This window comes from Ursus maritimus, unplaced genomic scaffold (genome assembly GCF_017311325.1).
Source record: "Ursus maritimus isolate PB19 unplaced genomic scaffold, ASM1731132v1 scaffold_10, whole genome shotgun sequence".
Classification (NCBI taxonomy): domain Eukaryota; kingdom Metazoa; phylum Chordata; class Mammalia; order Carnivora; family Ursidae; genus Ursus; species Ursus maritimus.
In genome coordinates this window covers 22729691-22747657 of record NW_024423344.1, presented here as the reverse complement: position 1 = coordinate 22747657, position 17967 = coordinate 22729691, and the positions used below count along the sequence as shown (strand labels likewise).

The 17967-nt window shown below is 33.3% G+C and overlaps 1 protein-coding gene across 1 annotated transcript in view; it reads left to right on the top strand.

Moving 5' to 3' along the window:
- FNDC3A (fibronectin type III domain containing 3A) overlaps positions 1-17967 on the top strand; it is a 158558-nt gene that overhangs the window by 39966 nt on the left and 100625 nt on the right. Inside the window, exon 3 of the mRNA XM_040622764.1 lies at positions 13172-13247. Within this exon, the coding sequence (XP_040478698.1) occupies positions 13172-13247 (76 nt within the window). The remainder of the gene's footprint in view (positions 1-13171; positions 13248-17967) is intronic.

The following is a 17967-nucleotide window of genomic DNA, read 5'->3' as shown; positions in this document are numbered from 1 at the left end:
ACTACATGGTCATCTATTTGATAGACCCAGAAAAAGAATTTGACAAAATTCAAAACCTTTTATGATAAAAATAGTAAACTAGAAAAAGAAATTTCCTCAATCTCATAAAGGGCATCTATTAAAAAAAAAAAAAAAAGCAAACAGCTAACATATTTAATGGTGAAGGACTGAATGCTTTTTCCCTAAGATCAAGAATAAGACATGGATGTCCTGCTCTCACTACTTCTTTTCAACATTATGCTGGAAATTCCAGCTAAAGCAAATAAGCAAGTAAAGGAATTAAAGGCATCCAGGTTGGAAAAAGAAAACTTTCTTTATTCTCAGGTGACATGATCTTGTAAAAAGAAAATCCTAAAATCCACTTAAAAATTATTAGAATTAATGAGTTCAGCAAGGTCGTAGGATACAAGTTCATTATAGAAGAAACAGTCATATTTCTAACAATGACCAATCTGAAAATGAAATTAAGAAAACATTTCCTTTTATAATAGTATCAAAAAGAATAAAATACGTAGGAAGAAATTCAACAAAAGGTGTATAAGACTTGTACACTGAAAATTGCAGAGCGCCATTGAAAGGAGGACTTAAATGGAAAGAAATCTCATGATCACAGAATATTGTTAAGGTTGTTAAGATGGCAGTTAATATTGTTAAGATGGCAGCACTATCTAAATTGTCGAGATTCAACACATTCCTAGCACAATCCCAGCTGAGTATTTGTAGAAATTGACAAGTATATCCTGAAATTCATAGGGAAATACAAAGGACCCAGAATATACAAACAGTCTTTAAAAAGAAGAATAAAGTTGGAGGACTCAACATTTTCTAATTTTAAAACTTGCTGTAGAACCACAGTAATCAAGACAGTGTGGTACTGGCATAATGATAGATATATAGAGAGATCAGTGGAATAGAATTAAGAGTCCTGAAACAAACCCTTACATTTATGGTTACTTGACTTTCACAAGGATGCCTGATGATTCAATGGGAAAAGAATAGTCTTTCTAAAAAATGGTGCTGAGATAACAGGATACCCACATGCAAAAGCATGAAGATGGATGTGTACCTCATACAGTATACAAAAATTAAATCAAACATCTAAAATAAGCGCTGAACTTTAAAACTGTTAAACATAGGGGCATATCTTCATGATATTGAATTAGGCAGTAGTTTCCTAGATAGGATACTAACAACACAAATAAAAGAAAAAGTGAAATATATTTCATCAAAATTAAAAAGTGTTGTATTTCAAGGGACCCTATCAAGAAACTGAAAAGACAACCCATAAAATTTTGCAAATCCTATACCTATCTGAAAAGGGGCTCATATCCAGAATATATACAGAACTCTTAAAACTAAACAATAAAATGACAATCCAATTAAAAAGTGGGCAAAAGTTTTAAATGGTAATTTCTTCAGAAAAATTATAGACATGGCCATTAATTGTATGAAGAGTTGCGCAACATCATTAATCGTTAAGAGAAATGCAAATCAAAACCACAGTGAGATGCGCTATAGAATGGCTAGACTCAAAAAGTCAGATAATAACAAGTGTTGACAAGGATGTGGAAAAATTGGAATCCTCATACACTGCTGGTGGGAATGTAAATTGGGAATCTACTTTGGAGAATAGTCTGGCAGTTACTCAATTAATCTTAGTTACTATATGAGCAGCAGTTCTGTTCCTAGGTATATACTCAAGAGAAATGAAAACGTATGTCCCTGTAAAAATTTAACATTATTCATAATAGCTGAAAGGTGGAAACAATCCAGATGTCCATCAACAGATGAATGGATAAATGTGATATATTCATACAATGGAATGTTATTTGGCCATAAACTGGAATGAAGTACTTCAGTATATGCAGATATTTGGATGAACCTCAAAAGCTTTAGGCTAAGTGAAAGAAGCCTGTCACAAAAGTCTATAAAAATTTCTCCCAAACTGTGAAAATGTTTTAAAATTTACTTTGGTGATGGTTGTACAACTCTGTACTAGAAACCACTGAATCATATCCCTTAAAGGGTAAATTTTGTGGTATATGGGTATCTCAAAAAATATTAAATATTTTTAAACCCATCTACATTTTGTAGTTATGGGTTTATATAATGTAAATGTGATTGCTAGTAATCTGAAAGTAAATTATCTTTTGAAGTAAATTATTTCTATAAGACTGTTACCAATCTTTCTTTGATAAATCTGTTAAATTTAGAGTCTGTTTCAGAATTAAAGCATTGATAGATAAATCATTTCTAAGTGTATGTTAAATTATCTGCATAGTGACACCGTCTACTTCCTTATATTATCTATACGTAGTATTTATAAATTGTAAATAGAGTATTATAAGACACTGGAAAGAAACATAACTTTTGCGAGAACTAATTGGCGTACGTCTTTAAAGAGTGTTCCCATTAATTGTATTTTAATTTGTTAGTATTTTGAAATGACTATATTTTATACATATATACTTTTTATGTGAATAATTTATTGCTACATTCAAAATAACCTTATAGTATTTGTCATCCATGTAACATCATCATCATAAAAACTTCTGAAAGTTAGAATTACTTCAGCAACTTCTTTTGACTTGATCCTGTTATGCTGTAAAAATCTCACTTTATTTATTTATTTATTTTTTATTTTAATGATTTATGTTAGTCACCATACAGTACATCCCCGGTTTCCGATGTAAGGCTCGATGATTCATTAGTTGTGTATAACACCCAATGCACCATGCAATACGTGCCCTCCTTACTACCCATCACCGGTCTATCCCATTCCCCCACCCCCCTCCCCTCTGATAAGTCAAGCAGAGAAAGACAACTATCATATGATTTCTCTCATCTATGGAACATAAGAACTAGGATGATCGGTAGGGGAAGAAAGGGATAAAAAAAATCTCACTTTAAAAACTTGAGTCAAGTTTGAGTTTTAATGGACATAATGAATTGATTTCAGTATATTGATGCAGTTTATTTAAGAAAACGTGTTTTGTGAGGAGACTGTCAGCATTTAAGGTAAACTTTTACTTTTTAAACTTTATTTTGAAAACTGATTAGTTCATTTTCAGATGTAGGCAGTTTACATTGGGAGTTTTTTCGTTAAAGGAATGTATGTTATTGTTCAAGTATTATCAGTTTGAATAATTTATTCATATTTTAAACTCAGTCCTAAAATGAATAAAATAAGTGATAAGTGTGAAAATGCTTTGCTAAGAAGGTACAACACACAGCTTTTGGCTAATGATGTTACAATTATCCCCTTGGGCAATCTTGATACTTTGGATTTACTGTATTTTCTTTTTTTAATAGTGTAATTGACACACAGTGTTGCAATAGTTTCAGATGTACCAACATAGTGATTCAACAACTCTTATTTGTTATACTACCTTGGACTTACTTTGAATGCCAGTTTTTAAGATAGTAGAATGATTAAAAATATATGGACATGTAAACCCAAATAATGACATCTGGAAATTTGAATTGACAGTGATAGTCTAATACTAATAAATTCATATACTCTTTCTTCAGAATAATTTTATTTTATTTAATATGAGAAAAATTTTAAATATGACCTTTTAATTAGAACTGGCTTTAGAAACTAAAGATTTAATTGTTGCCAACCTTCACATAATACGTTCAGTGGGATACTTGGCATACTTGTGCAAGTATGATCCTTTGTACTAGGATTGCTAAGAAAATAATAAAGGACATATTTTCTTAGAAGCCATTCTGAAATAGGGGAAGATACAGATCATTACTTGTGCAAGTATGATCCTTTGTACTAGGATTGATAAGAAAATAATAAAGGACATATCTTCTTAGAAGCCATTCTGAAATAGGGGAAGATACAGATCATTAGTTGCACGGAGATGTGTGTGTGTATGCACGCACACCTATATATACACATATGTGCATACATTATCTAGATATTTTTATGTATGGGACATAACCTCATTTTTTTACCATTGTCTGAAAATGAAGTATTCCACATAGTCTAGATGATTAATTAGGATTCTTTTTGTACTGGATTTAAAGGAAATACTTGTTACTTTTGAAGGTCTGCTGTATGTCAGGCACTGTGCTGAGAGTTTTACATAAAGTGTTTCTCTTAATACTGCAAAAGCACTGCATTTTAGAAAAGAAGGCACTAAGGATCACAGAGTTTAAATAATTCACCTAAAAAACACATTTATTAAGTCATAAAATAGGATTTGAATGTAGAATTGCCTCATTATAAATCCGTATTTGTTTTCTGTCACAGTACCTTTATTTCTAAAAAGCTTTAAGAAAAATGAGCCTAAACAAAAAAAATTTAAGTATTTTCTAATTATCACATATTATACCCTGTACTCTTCTATCTTAGCACTGTAATTGCTGTGCTGTCTCACGATTCATCCTTGTATCCCCAACTCCACAAACTAACATATACTATTTGCTCATTAATTATTCACCAAATAAATGAATTAAGTGGGTGCGTGGTTGACAGATCTCAGTTGTCTATATGGTGGTGTATTCTTAATTTTGTAAGTTATTATCCTTCATAAGACTAAAAACTAAATTCACATTCAGTAATTTGATAATTGTCCTTTTACTTCCAAACATTAGTCTATTTTTAGACTTTTGCGGAAGTATGTTACCTCAGCCAATGTATCTACAGATTGGTGGGATCTAGTGAAATGTAGATAAAGCTTGATTCAAAGTTTTTATAATCAAGTCAATTTAATAACACTTTGTTGTGTAAGTAATTCAGACTTTTTTGTGAATTGATAGTATATTTAGCTGAAATGTATTTCTCAGCTTAATTTCCTAGGAAAGTCAGATAATGAATTCAAATTTAGACATAATAAGATTGAGGTGCCTGCAATTTATCAAGGCAAATAAATCCAGAAAGTAGTTTGAAAAGTAATGTTGGAGCTTGGCAAATCTAACATGGTACTGTCTGACATGGTAGCCATTAACCACTAATTTAAATTAAACTAATTAAAAGTAAATAAGATTACAAATTCAGTCCGTCATTTTCACTAGTCACATTTTAAATGCTCAAAATCACTTGTATACGCACAAAGGCCATATGTATATAGCCACATGTAGCTAGAAGCTATCCTTCCAGATAGAGTATAGAACATTTCTGTCATTACGGAAAGTTTTATCAGCTAGCCCTGGTCTCAAAACCAGAGGAAAAGATTTAGGAGTTATTTACAGATGGACAGTAATTATTTCAGCAAACATTTGTTGAACTTCTGTATCCTCTATAACTATAAAAATAAATGGATTGAAGTCTTATGAAGGACTCATGTAGTGGAGGTGACAACATGTAAGCAACCGAATACAATTATGTGCTAAGCATTATACTCGGAGGTTGTACAAATTGCTGAGGGCCTTATTACAGGAATAATTTAACTCTGCTTTAGGCTTCAGTATCTTGAAGGAATAAGTAGAAGAAATTTTTTGCTTCCAGACTTAAGTCCTGAAGCACAGAGGTTCAGCATAGGAAAATCTTAGCAGAAGTCAAGTCTGAATCAGATGTCATGCTAGAGTAAATAAATGCTTAGTATATAAGTCATAGACCAGGAAATGAGAAGGAAGCTATTGACCATGGAACACTGTATTAAAAGTAGTAGAGCAGGCTGAAGGGTGAGTACAACAAAATATGGAGAGGCAGGCAGGTCCCAGACCAGTTCAGGAGAAGTCTCTTAAACATTGTATTCTGGGTATATTATCTCTCTTATGTGTAAATTGATCAACTTCTAGGCTGGGGGCAAATCCTTAAAGTGACAGATCTGCACTATTAATAGTAATACTAAGAGGTACATATACAATGCTTACAATAACGATAGCTAACATGTACAGATAGTGCTTACTGTATGCCATTAACTTTCTTAAGCACTTGACATATGTTAATTCACTTAGTCATCAAAACAACCCCATTAGTATTGAGTTACTTTGAAAGCCTTCAGTCATGGATTGAAGAATTACATTGCTAAAGGTATGTTAACTATTATTCAAGGGTACAAAGCCCAAAGGATTTCCCCTTTTATTATTACTCTCAACCTCATTAAATTGGCACCCTTGAGCAAGCATAAAGAAGCAGCTGGATTAAAAAAAAAACAGGAAAAGGATTAGGCATTACAGAGAATTTTGCTCATGTATTTTCTGTAATCTGAGGGTTGCTGCTTTATGCTGAATTGTGTTTTCCTCAATCCATCCTGAAATTCCTATGTTCTAACACCCAGTACTTCAGAATATGACTATATTTGGAGGTAGGGTCTTTAAAGAAGTAATTAAGCTAAAATGAGGTCATTAGGGCAGGCTTTCATCCAATAGAATTCTCCCTTTTGCCAAAGTTCTTCTAATAAGAGGATATTAAGACAAATACACCTAGAGGGAGACTATGTGAAAAAACAGGAAGAATGTAGCCATCTGCAAGCCAAGGAGAGAGCCTTCAGAAGAAACCAACCCTGTTGACACCTTGAGCTTGAACTTCTAGTCTCTAGAACTATGAGAGAACAAATTTTGATTTGTTCCAAAGCACTTCGCCCCCCTCCCCAGTCTATGGTACTTTGTTATGGCAGCTAAGCAAACTAAGATGATAGCCTAGATAATACGTTCGTAAATACTGGAAAGCACGAATACATGTTTTTGACTTTTGGGTTGATTTTTTTCCTCTGTCTACTAAGCCCTCTACTGGGTTTCAGAAATAGAAACGTGAGGTACTTTGTTCTCAGATCTGACTTAATGTCAATCTTAATGTACAGTGAAGAGTGCAAGTTGGTGACCTTTGTAAGTGCAAGTGACCTAGTGCAAGTTGGTGACCTTCTCTTTATTTTTTTCAGTGATTATATTTGGTTTTGTAGATTATTTCATGTGAAAATATAGGTGAACATTTTTAGAAATTAATACATCCTTAAACATTTTATATTAGGTATATATTTTTCAAAATAATTTAAACTGTTAGAGTTTTAGAGAAACAAACTTTGACTATACTTCCTAAATTCAGAAAGTTAGATGTTTAACTGCACAGAACAGATCACTTATAACACATTGGGAGTCTTTCTGTTTTTCCTTTTAGAGATTATAGAATATTAGCGCACCAACCTTACTTATTTTTTACTTTTTTATGTTAGCTCTACACCTAACGTGGGGCTTGAACTCATGACCCTGAGATCAAGAGTTGCATGTTCTACCACGAGAGCCAACCAGGCACCCCACCAAACCTTGTATCTTTTACTGAATCCTTTAGGTTTTAAAGTAGTGATACTTTCTGGAGTAATAAATAATAGCATGATTTTCCTGATGGCCATCTTAGCAATTTATGAGTAATTGCATTAGAAAGACTGATTATTTCCCTGGGATTCAAGCTAAGGGGAAAATCCCATATTTCTCACCCTCTGCAGACAGACCTAACTATCTCTACAGTATTTTGAAAAGTTCCCAGCGTGATGGTAAGTTGTCTTTCCTTTCATCTAGTGCACATCATTTTATCTAATACACTTTATTTGTGCTGTGGAGCAGGTGTAAGATAGCTTTTTTCTCATTCTCATTTTACAAGTAAAGAGCTTAGACTGACAGCAGTTAGGTAAAATTGAAACAGATGACGAAGGAGTTATGTATACATATCTTTGAAATGCAAAAGAATATTTTCTGAGTTATATTTAGCAATGAAGTGATTAGTAACAGTTGAAAATTAAAATAGTAAAATATAATTTATACCTAGGTGTTTCTATTTTTAAAATATCACTAAGGGTGCCTGGTGGCTCAATTGGTTAAGTGGCTAACTTTTGATTTTGGCTTAGGTCATGATCTCAGGGTGGTGATATCAAACCTCCACATCAGGCTCCAGGCTCAGTGGGGAGTCTGCTTGAGAGTCTCTCCACCTCCCTCTGCCCCTACCCCATGCTCGCTTGCTCTCTCTCAAAAAAATAAATAAATATTTAAAAATAAATACAAATATCGCTCACTTATTACTGTGTTTCCTTTAGAATATATACAGATGTTATTAAAGTATTTATTCCTGACATTTAAATAAGGTTTATTTGTATAGGCAAAGCATAAATAAATAAATTTTGGCACTTCTATTCATTATTTTAGATTCCAAGGTGGTACCAAGTACTATATTTTTTATTATAAATGCTCATTTGAATTTGCCTCACTGTAAGTGGTTAATTGATGTAACGAGTAAATACACTGGGAGTTTACTATATAATAGAACAATTGGTTGAATGGTTTATGTAAAATGAAGTAACTTTTTCAATAATATTAATAATCACCTCTTAATTTACTTTTTAAAAATAAATCTGGATTGGACTAAATGATATCTCTGGTCTCCTTCAGCTCCGCCTTTTCCTGAGCTGTATGCTCTGTTTTTTTAGAGGTGTTCATGTCAGACTTGTGAGTCTCTAGTGTCTGTGCCCCTTTGTCCTCCTCTTTCCTTCTTCACTCCAGAGATGTCCTTTCTGCTATTCTGGGGTTTTTTTGAAATTTATTTCCTTCCCTTAGTAAATAATTTTATATTGGATCCTTTATAATTTTATTGCTCTTCCATAACTTCTCCAAGCCTTTCTATCTTTTTTATTATCAAAGAATTTACGGAACATGAAGTTTTTATTATGTTCTTATAGATTTTTGTGGTTTTCATTAATGAATATAGTAGGCATATTTAGACCTTTAATCAGTGACATTTTCATATCTTTTGTGTTATGTTTTAATATAACATTTTTGTAGAAATATTCCCGTGTGTCCATAGCCTACGTGTAAGAGTGATTTTAAAATATACATGGTATATGGCATTATCTACAGTCATTGTCAGTAAATCTACCCTTTGGGTTAGGTATGTCAGCCAAAACATGTTTCAAGTATGTGTTTCTTGTTAAAGAAGCCATGTAAATATTAGTAGTACTGAGTATTTAAGTTCAGAATACACTTAAAATGTTCACTATTCTACATGTCTCTGTTCAGAATAGTGAAAATTGACCTATTGGTGAATATTCGGATAATTGCTTTTATCAACTGTCTGTTCAGCCACTGTTGACCTATTAACTCAAACCAGGCATTAGAAGTTCCTAGCATTTGCACTAAAGGATGATAAAGGAAAACTGGCTGGCTAATGTATTGTATCAGTAGTCTTGAACATGGCACCAAATCTGTTATGAGGGATGTAATTAGAGGTGAAAGAAACTGATTAGGAAAGAGAAACATGTTTGAGTATATTTTACAAAGAGTGTAGTGAAACTGTCAGGACTGAACTCTTGATTTCTTAAAGGGGTTAGGGATTGGAGGACCGGCAGTGCATTTGAGATAAGTATAAACCTAAGATCACAAATCATTTGTTTCTGTGAAATTTGAAGATATTGAAGAATTCCATTGTTAAAGTCAAATAAAGTATTAGGTAATCATTTTATGATACTATATTTGTAAAATTTGCTCTCTAGTATATCCCTTTGCAAATAGAAGCATCAATGATATGAATCACGAAATGGTGGATAATTTACCAGGTTTCTCACCTGTCACACTTATGAGAGTTACTTTGTAAAATTTCTGTGGTCACTAAATTGTTAAGAAGCTGTGCTATTATGATTATGCAGTTCTGTGGCAATATTTTATCTCCGGTAGAATAACTGTCATTCATAGTTATTCTCTTCTTTCTCCTTATCACATTGTACTTTTGTTTATAATAAGTTTATGGAAAATTTACACTGTTGTGTGCAGATGAGTATAAAATGACGTAGGAATCCAGATAATTTTAAGATAAGTGAGTTCTGCATTTTTAAACTGGACAAAATCTTTTTGATTAGTTGCCAGAAACCTATAAGTGTGCTTAGAATTCAGGCATGCACGTTTATTACAAATAGTAGCCCTGACTTGATCTGTGATGTTAGCAACAATGAAGTGATTTTCAACTGTATGTGTGTGTGAATTTCTTCTAATCAGCCCGCATTTTTTTAAACTTAAAAATAATTTTCTTAATTGGCATTACTCAGTGGCATAACTTGAATCCTCTAACTTTCTTTCTTTGCAGTAACATGAAGGCAGATATTTTTGTCCTTTTTTTTTTATTACTCTATACCCATTACCTTGAACAGAGCCTCACCTGTAATAAGACCTCAATAAATATTTGTCAAATGAATGAATGCTTTCCACATAACCCCCAGTCCTCACTGTTTATATAATTCATTAAACAGAAATTTATTGAAAACCTATTATGAGCCAAGCTCTAGGGTATAGTATTTTGTAAGACAAGTCAAGATGTTGGCTTTCAGAGGGCTTTTGTTCCAGTGGCATAGAAACTGCTCAGTAAACCACTAACCAAATAACTGCACAAAATAATTTCAGATAGCGACAAGTGCTAGGTAAAAAATAAAATAGATCAATATGGTAGAAAGTATGTGAACATACCCCAGAATTTGTTGGTTAGGGAAGGTTTCCCTGAAAATACGACATTTGAAATAATGGGGTAATAAGGACCTAGCCCCCTAAATAAAACCGATGTAGAGAGATAAGTTCTTAGATTTTATAAAATGCATTGTAAAGCCATCTACTTGCATAAAATCTCCCAAGGTTCAGGAATCTCCTTGAGGGAGAAAAATTCCCTAGCCAGAAAAGGTGACTGACTACTTTTTTCTCTTTAATTTTTTTCTCTTGGTTATCCTTCACTCTGATTTCTGTTCAAGCTATTTTCTCATCCTCCAGTGTTTCTTGTGTTCTGATTCATTATTTCTGTTCTTATTTTTGGGTCCTGTTTTTTTTGTTGTTGTTAATTTTCTTTTAAAGTTAGAGTTAACTCTGCCTTTTCTCACTTACTTGGATACTTACTAATTTTCAGTCTTTTCTGTTATAAGTATTTATACATTACTGAAGCTTTTTAAAATTTGCAAATACATTTTTAAATTTCTGATTCTAATTTAACTATACATAGAGGACATGCAGTATTATTCTTTGAAATTTGTAAGATTTGATTTATGGTGTTCTCTATAGTCCATTCTTTTCATTTTCATGTCAATTCCATATGTGCTTGAAAAGAATATGTGTTTTCTAATTGTTAGGTGCAATATTCTTTACATGGCCATTAAACCAAGATTATTGGTGGTGGTGTTAAGATCTTCCATATCCTTGATGATTGTTGTCTACTTGTTCTGTTAATCACCGAAAAAGTAAAATAAACCACCAAAATAGTGGGTTTGACGTTTTCTCTCTGTAACTTTTTTTTTAAAGATTTTATTGAGAGAGAGAGAGAGAGAGAGAGACCACGAGTGGGGGGAGGGGCAGAGGGAGAAGGGGAAGCAGACTTCACACTACGTGAGTAGCCGGATGTGGGGCTCCATCCTGGGACCCCAAGATCACAACCTGAGCCACCCAGGCACCCCTCTCTAACATTTTTAAATCTAATTTTATTTTCTCTCTTTTTGATATGCAAGCTTAATCCATTTATATTTATTTTATTAATATATTTGGATTATTTCTAACAATTTATTTTGTTTTCCATTAACCTTACTTCTTACCTACTTCGCTTGAAGTGAGGGTCTTTCAGTCTTTGCCTGAAATATTAACCAAGGAGGTGAAAGATCTCTACCCTGAAAACTACAAAACATAGATGAAAAAAACTGAAGAAGACACAAATAAATGGAAAGGTATCCCATGTTCATGGATTGGAAGAATTATTGTTGTTAAAATATCCATACTACCTAAAGCCATCTTAAGATTCAGTGCAGTCCCTATCATTCCAATGGCATTTTTTACAGAAGTAGAAAAAACACTCTGAAAATGTATAAGGAACTGCAAAAGACCCCTGAATACCCAAAGCAATCCTGAAAAAGAATAACAAAGTGGAAGGCATCACACTTACTGATTTCAAGGTGTATTATAAAGCTATAGTAATCAAAACAGTATGGTTTTGGCACAAAAAAAGAAACATAGACCAGTGGAAGAGAATCAAGAGCCCAGAAATAAACCCATGCATGTATGTGGTCAGTTAACATTTGACAAGGGAGGCAAGAACACCCAAATCAGAAAAGACAGTCTCTTCAATAAATGGTGCTGGGAAAATTGAATATTACATGTAAAAGAATGAAATAGACCCCCCACCCCCGACCTTTAAACACCACTCAAAAAAATTAACTGGAAATAAATTAAAGGAAAAAACTACATACAAATCGCTCACTTCAGTGTTGTTTATAATAATGGAAAAATTGAAAGCTACCTAAATTCTTTACATTAAGAGAATGGTTAAGTTGTTTATGGTATGGTCATTTGAGGAAGTACTTTGAGTGATTAATAGTATGGAAAAGTCTTTTTTTTAAATATTAAACTTCAAAAGATACCAAATTGGAGCCCTTTTATATAAATTTATTTAAGGGGGAAAATTAAGCCTATGCATAGGGAACAAGACTAAGAAATTTATCAAAATACTAACAGTGTTTATTGTAAGATAGAAGGACTTCAGATTTTTTTTCCAGCTTTTTGTTTTTCGGATGTCATAAAGTTAGAATGTATAATCTATATAATGAAAACTACTTTAAAAAGGTGGGATTAATTTTACATATTCCCAGATATAATTTGAAATGTTCTACTAATTCAGATATGCTCATCTCAAGCTCTTCTTACCAATTTATACTTTATCTTTTTTTTTTTTTTGAGATTTTCATTTATTTATTTGACAGAGAGCACAAGCAGGGGGAGCAGCAGAGAGAGAAGCAGGCTCCCCGCCAAGCAAGGAGCCCAATGCGGGGCTTGATCCCAGGACTCTGGGATCATGACCTGAGCCAAAGGCAGACACTTAACCGACTGAGCCACCTAGGCGCCCCAATACTTTATCTTTAAAAAAATGAAATACTTAGCAACTAATGAACTAAGCATAGATCTGCCAAATATTCTGTTTGATTCCATCTTTGTTTCAAGTGAAGTTTATTAACTTTCCAATAAAAATGTAACACTGTATTTCTTTATTCCCTTACTTTTGGCCTAAGTCTGACCTCCAGAAAAGTGAAGTAATACTTTTTGAACAAATGTGTAAAATGTGTAATCCCATTTTCCTTCCCATTTTTATAAGGTTAAATAGCTGACATCTGTTCTAGCAACATTTAGCATTTTGTTATACTGAATTACCCTATTTTGATTGTTATTTATTCTATTATTTTATTTTTTTTGTTTTAATACTCCTTTCTGTCATTTTAAGGTCATTCTGGTACAAGTTAACCCAGGGGAAGCATTTACAATAAGAAGAGAAGATGGACAGTTTCAGTGCATTACAGGTAAGAATGATAATTTGTTATCCTTTGAGATGACAAAAATTTATGGTACATAAAAGTTTACATGCTTATGGTTTCTTCTTTTTCTCACTGTCAGCGCCACACCAACACACAAACTGAATACCTTATGACTTAATTATTCCAGTAGCATCCTCATTAGTCTCTTTTCCCTGGTTTTGTGATTAATCTTATATTCATTCCCCTTCTCAAATATCTTCAGTGAATCCAGTTCAGGTTCCTTGGTCTTTTAAAAAAATAATTGCATCTTCTAGTCTTGCTTTCACTTTCCCTTTAATATTGTGTTCTTTTATCTTACTAAGTTGGCTTATTCACTATCTTCTTGAACCTGTCTTATACTTTCTGTACTATTCTTATCTATAATCTGCCTTTATCTCCACCATCCCTAGCCTATCCAAATCCTACCCATGCTTCAAGACTCAGTTCAGATCTTATCTGTAAAAAAATTTTTGTAAGGTCACTAGCCACCCCCCCACCACATTTATGATAAACAAAAATATTTCCAGATATTACCATATGTCGCTGGGGGGGTGGGGCAGAAGCACCCACAGTTGAGAACCACCACCCTATGTAAAGAGAAAAGCAATAAAAATATCGCTGACTTTGGTATTAGAGAACCTGGGTTTAAATCCCAACTCTGCTTACTAGTTAGATGGAACTTTTGCATGTTATTTGACCTCTATCAGATACATTTCTCATCATAAAATTCCCTTCCTTATAAATAATATTAGGCCTCTTAGGATGATTGTGAGGGTTAACTAATATGCGTGTAAAGCACTCTAAACCCCATCTAGCACATACAAGGCACTCAGTAAATTGTGTTGATAGACGTTGTGGTGTTGTTTAATTGGAAGTGACCTTTATGTCTTATGAAACTCCTGGCTAATTATTGTGCCATTCGTTTAACAAGTAACTACATACTTTCTTGTAATATTTGTTGTAGTTATATTTTTTAAGTCATTTAAATTTTGTATGTTTAACTTGAAATGTTTATTCAGTCTCTCCAACTAAGTCCTAAGCATTTTGAGGGCAAATACCATTTCTTACATTTCTTTGTATCCCCTTCAGTTCTTGGCCTTCCACATACTGGATACCTAACTAATATTTGTTGTTTTAATTTGAAAAGAGCATGTTAAGTAGGGTGACCATATGCTTTCTCATCCAAACTGATACTTCTGAGAGTGAAAGAGGACCCTAGCAACTACTCCAAGACAACTGTTATCAGCCAAGATTGTCCCAGGTAAACCAGGATTTATGATACCCCCCCATCTTACTGGGACAATCTAGTCTATTTAATCAAAGAAGAAATAGACCTTACTCCTTCCAGAGAGGTAATTAGCTCAGTAATTAAAATTAAAACTCTTAGCCTGCCATCCAAATCTTACATACTTTCTATTCTCTAAGTCAATTTAAATCGGTGTCAGTTAAGGTAACTTCACACACAAATAGGAAGTGTCCATATATGATGAGCTTAAAAGAAACCAGGTAGTAGAATTTATACACAATATAGTAAACTTTGCCTGTCTTTACTTGCCAATCAGGTTTTTATAAAATAATTACATTTTTATACTGCATAGCTCTTAGAATGTAAGTTTCTAATAGAGCACACATCTTAGGTTTATTTGTACATTTCTTCAAATTGTTTTCAATAAATATTCTTTATGATGGAAGCATTTTAACTAGTATAACATTGGTCTTTTCAAACATATCTGGGAATGAGTATCCTTATTACTATTACAGTGTGACTTAAAATACAAAATCATTAATTGCATTTGGATAACCAGACTTTGAATTTTAAAAGTTAATTTGTAACTGTAATTTGTGAATCTTCTCCCTTATGAAATCAGTTAAACTGATTTTTACGTGCTAATTACCCCTTCAGTCAGGATAAAAAAAAAGACTAATTTATAATGTGCCTGTTGTACTAACAGTCTCTTAATAGTAGGAACTGACTACCATGTGAAGATATATTTAGGTAGGGACACATTTCTCTGCTTCTGTAGGAAAGGGAGACTCCTCTCTGAATGACAGAGAAGAGTAGAGACTTTGTTTTAAAATTACTGGGCAGAGTTTTTAAAAACACAGGATAAGATAAGGGGAACCTGAAAGAAGGTACAAAGCTCCCTCCTTTTTATGTTTTTGTTTTTTAAAATTAAAGGATGGGATGAAGGTGGAAGGAGTAGTAGTGAACAAGGGACTGGGGTGAAGTTTTTGTAAAGACCAGTGTGCCCTCACTCCAAGCAAGAGAAGACAGGATGAGAAAAGACTAATGACTCCTGGAACTCATCTTCTCCTTTTCTTCCCCTCTGCTATCACTAGTTTCTGTTATGTGGCAGACATCTTCCTGAACTAGCTCTAGAGCTAGGTAAAAGGTAAGAATAGAAATAGAAGCGGAGGCAAGAGATAGCAAAGAGAAAACATCTTAAGGGAGGAAAATCATATGCCAGTGAAGCTCAGAGTAAAATAGGATCCTTGCCTCTAAGGCTGTCAAGTTAGGAAAACTTTCCTCTTCACAGCCACTAGACCAATAAAAGAAAACCTCAGTAGTAAAACCTGAAAACTGAGATAAATCCAGTTTAAATTAGTAAACATTTGAAGTAGTTTTATTATCTTGTCAAGAATTTATGAAACAAAAACTAAGTTAACAGAAATCACAGGGAGCTTTAGAGATCTAGATGATCCCCTTATTTTATTGCATGTTTATAATTTGTGACTTATAGCTAGTTATGGGCAGAGCTCCGTATAACACTTGATTTCTACTATAGCATACTTCTTGGAGAGACAAATTGTTTATGTTTTTTTTCTTGAATTTACTAAGTGTCTCCTGAGGTATACTCGGCCAGCTGTTGGGGATTCAAAGAAAACTAAGACATAGTTCCTGGCATTCAAGAACACAGAGTAGTAGGGAAGAAAGGGGGGAAATTAACAATTGTATTACAGTATAAAAAGAGATATGCACAGGGTGTTGTGGAAGCATAGGAGGGTTACCGTCATGCAGAGTGATATGTCAGGAAGAAAATCTGTCAAGTAGAAAGTGATAATGTGACCTGTCTTTAAGGACAATAGCAAATGACAACAGGGTCTCAAGGAAGCATTTTAGACAGAGGAAACAGTGTACAAAAGCAACAGAAGGAAAGCATAGCTTGACTTTTTTGAGTAACTGCAAAGAGATAAAAATTGCTTTAAAAGGTGTATAAAGGAGATACAGATGAAGATGAATCTGAAAATGTAGACAGATCTTGAAATGGCTTGCCTGCCATACTAAGAACTTTAACTTCATTGCAAAAGTGAGGAAGAGCCATTGAAGGAGATTATGCCAGAGAGTTAACATCTAGTTTACAGTTTGGAAAGATTTGCGATGTCTTTATGATGTACTATTTGCTGGCTAACTGAACATAATTTTTAAAATTAATTAAAAATTTAAAAAAATATTGGCGATGTTTTCCTTCCAATAAAAATGGAACAAATACTCTTCTAAATGCAGTGCTGAGCTTCTCTCTCTCTATCTTCCACACCTAAAGAAAAAAGAAAGAAAGAAATGGTTAGGAGCCAGAAACAGGACTTTTCAATATTTGCTTTTCAAAATATGTTTCATATGTATAATGAAAAGAATATACTTTGTTCATTGGATTTGATCTTTTTTTTATTGTTCCATGCGATTTTTTCTGAGTCTTATCCAGGATCTAATGTCTGTCTTCCTTTACTCTTTACCTTATTTCATGTCCTTTTAGATCCTACATCACTCTTAAATATCTAAATGTATAGCTCCCTGCCTTTTACAGCTTTCCAGTTGCCATTCTCCTCATTGGTTAGGTATATTTATACTGCATGATTCTGACTCATACCTCATTTTTGCCATCCTAAGCTTCAGCACAAACACATTATTTCTTTTGAAATCAGAGTATGATCTTGAATCTTTTTTTCTATTAAAATGTATTTTGACACTGTTCTAACAATTTGATGTTTTTATGTGTTCTTCGTGAAGTGCTTTAATATCATTTCAACAGATTGTTTTGTGTGATGATAGATATTATGAAAATTAATTCATCCTTGCCTGGTAATTATATATAGGAAAGTAAAAATGTAATAAATGAGTAAATCTTCAGGTTTAGTATTAATAAATCTTTGTAATATGTGCTAAAAACTGCCCTTCTTAGTTTTGTTTTGTGGGGAATCATGAAGAGTAGAGAATTAGGCAAGGTTTCTGAATTTGGGTTACTGGGAAAGTCCTGGAAGTATATTTCATAGAGAGTATATGGTAAACTCTTTAAAATTCCTGTTGTAGAGCTGGCTTGTAATGGCGATAAATTAGTACTTATCCGTCAGACATCATCTGTTCTCTAAAGTGTTTGCAGAAAAGGCCTTTTTTCAGTTTCTCTCCTCTCCTACTTCTGGATGCCCATACCGAAATAAATGAGGGCAGAAATTACATATGTTTTTAGCCCTGGTGCCTTGCATAGCACTCAGCACAAAGAGAATGTTTAATTAAGTTGAATGAGGAAGAGAAAAAACTAATGTTTCTTGACAATTTTCTACGTGCCGAGCAAATGAAATAGATAAAGACACACAGTTTTCTCTAAAAACACTCCTTCCTGAAAGGCAGGTATGGCTCACTTTTTCTTTGATGACTCCTCAAAAAGAATAAATAGGACTAAAGAATAAGAACTTATTAATTAAATATCTAGTGGCTTTGCATTGTTGTGGA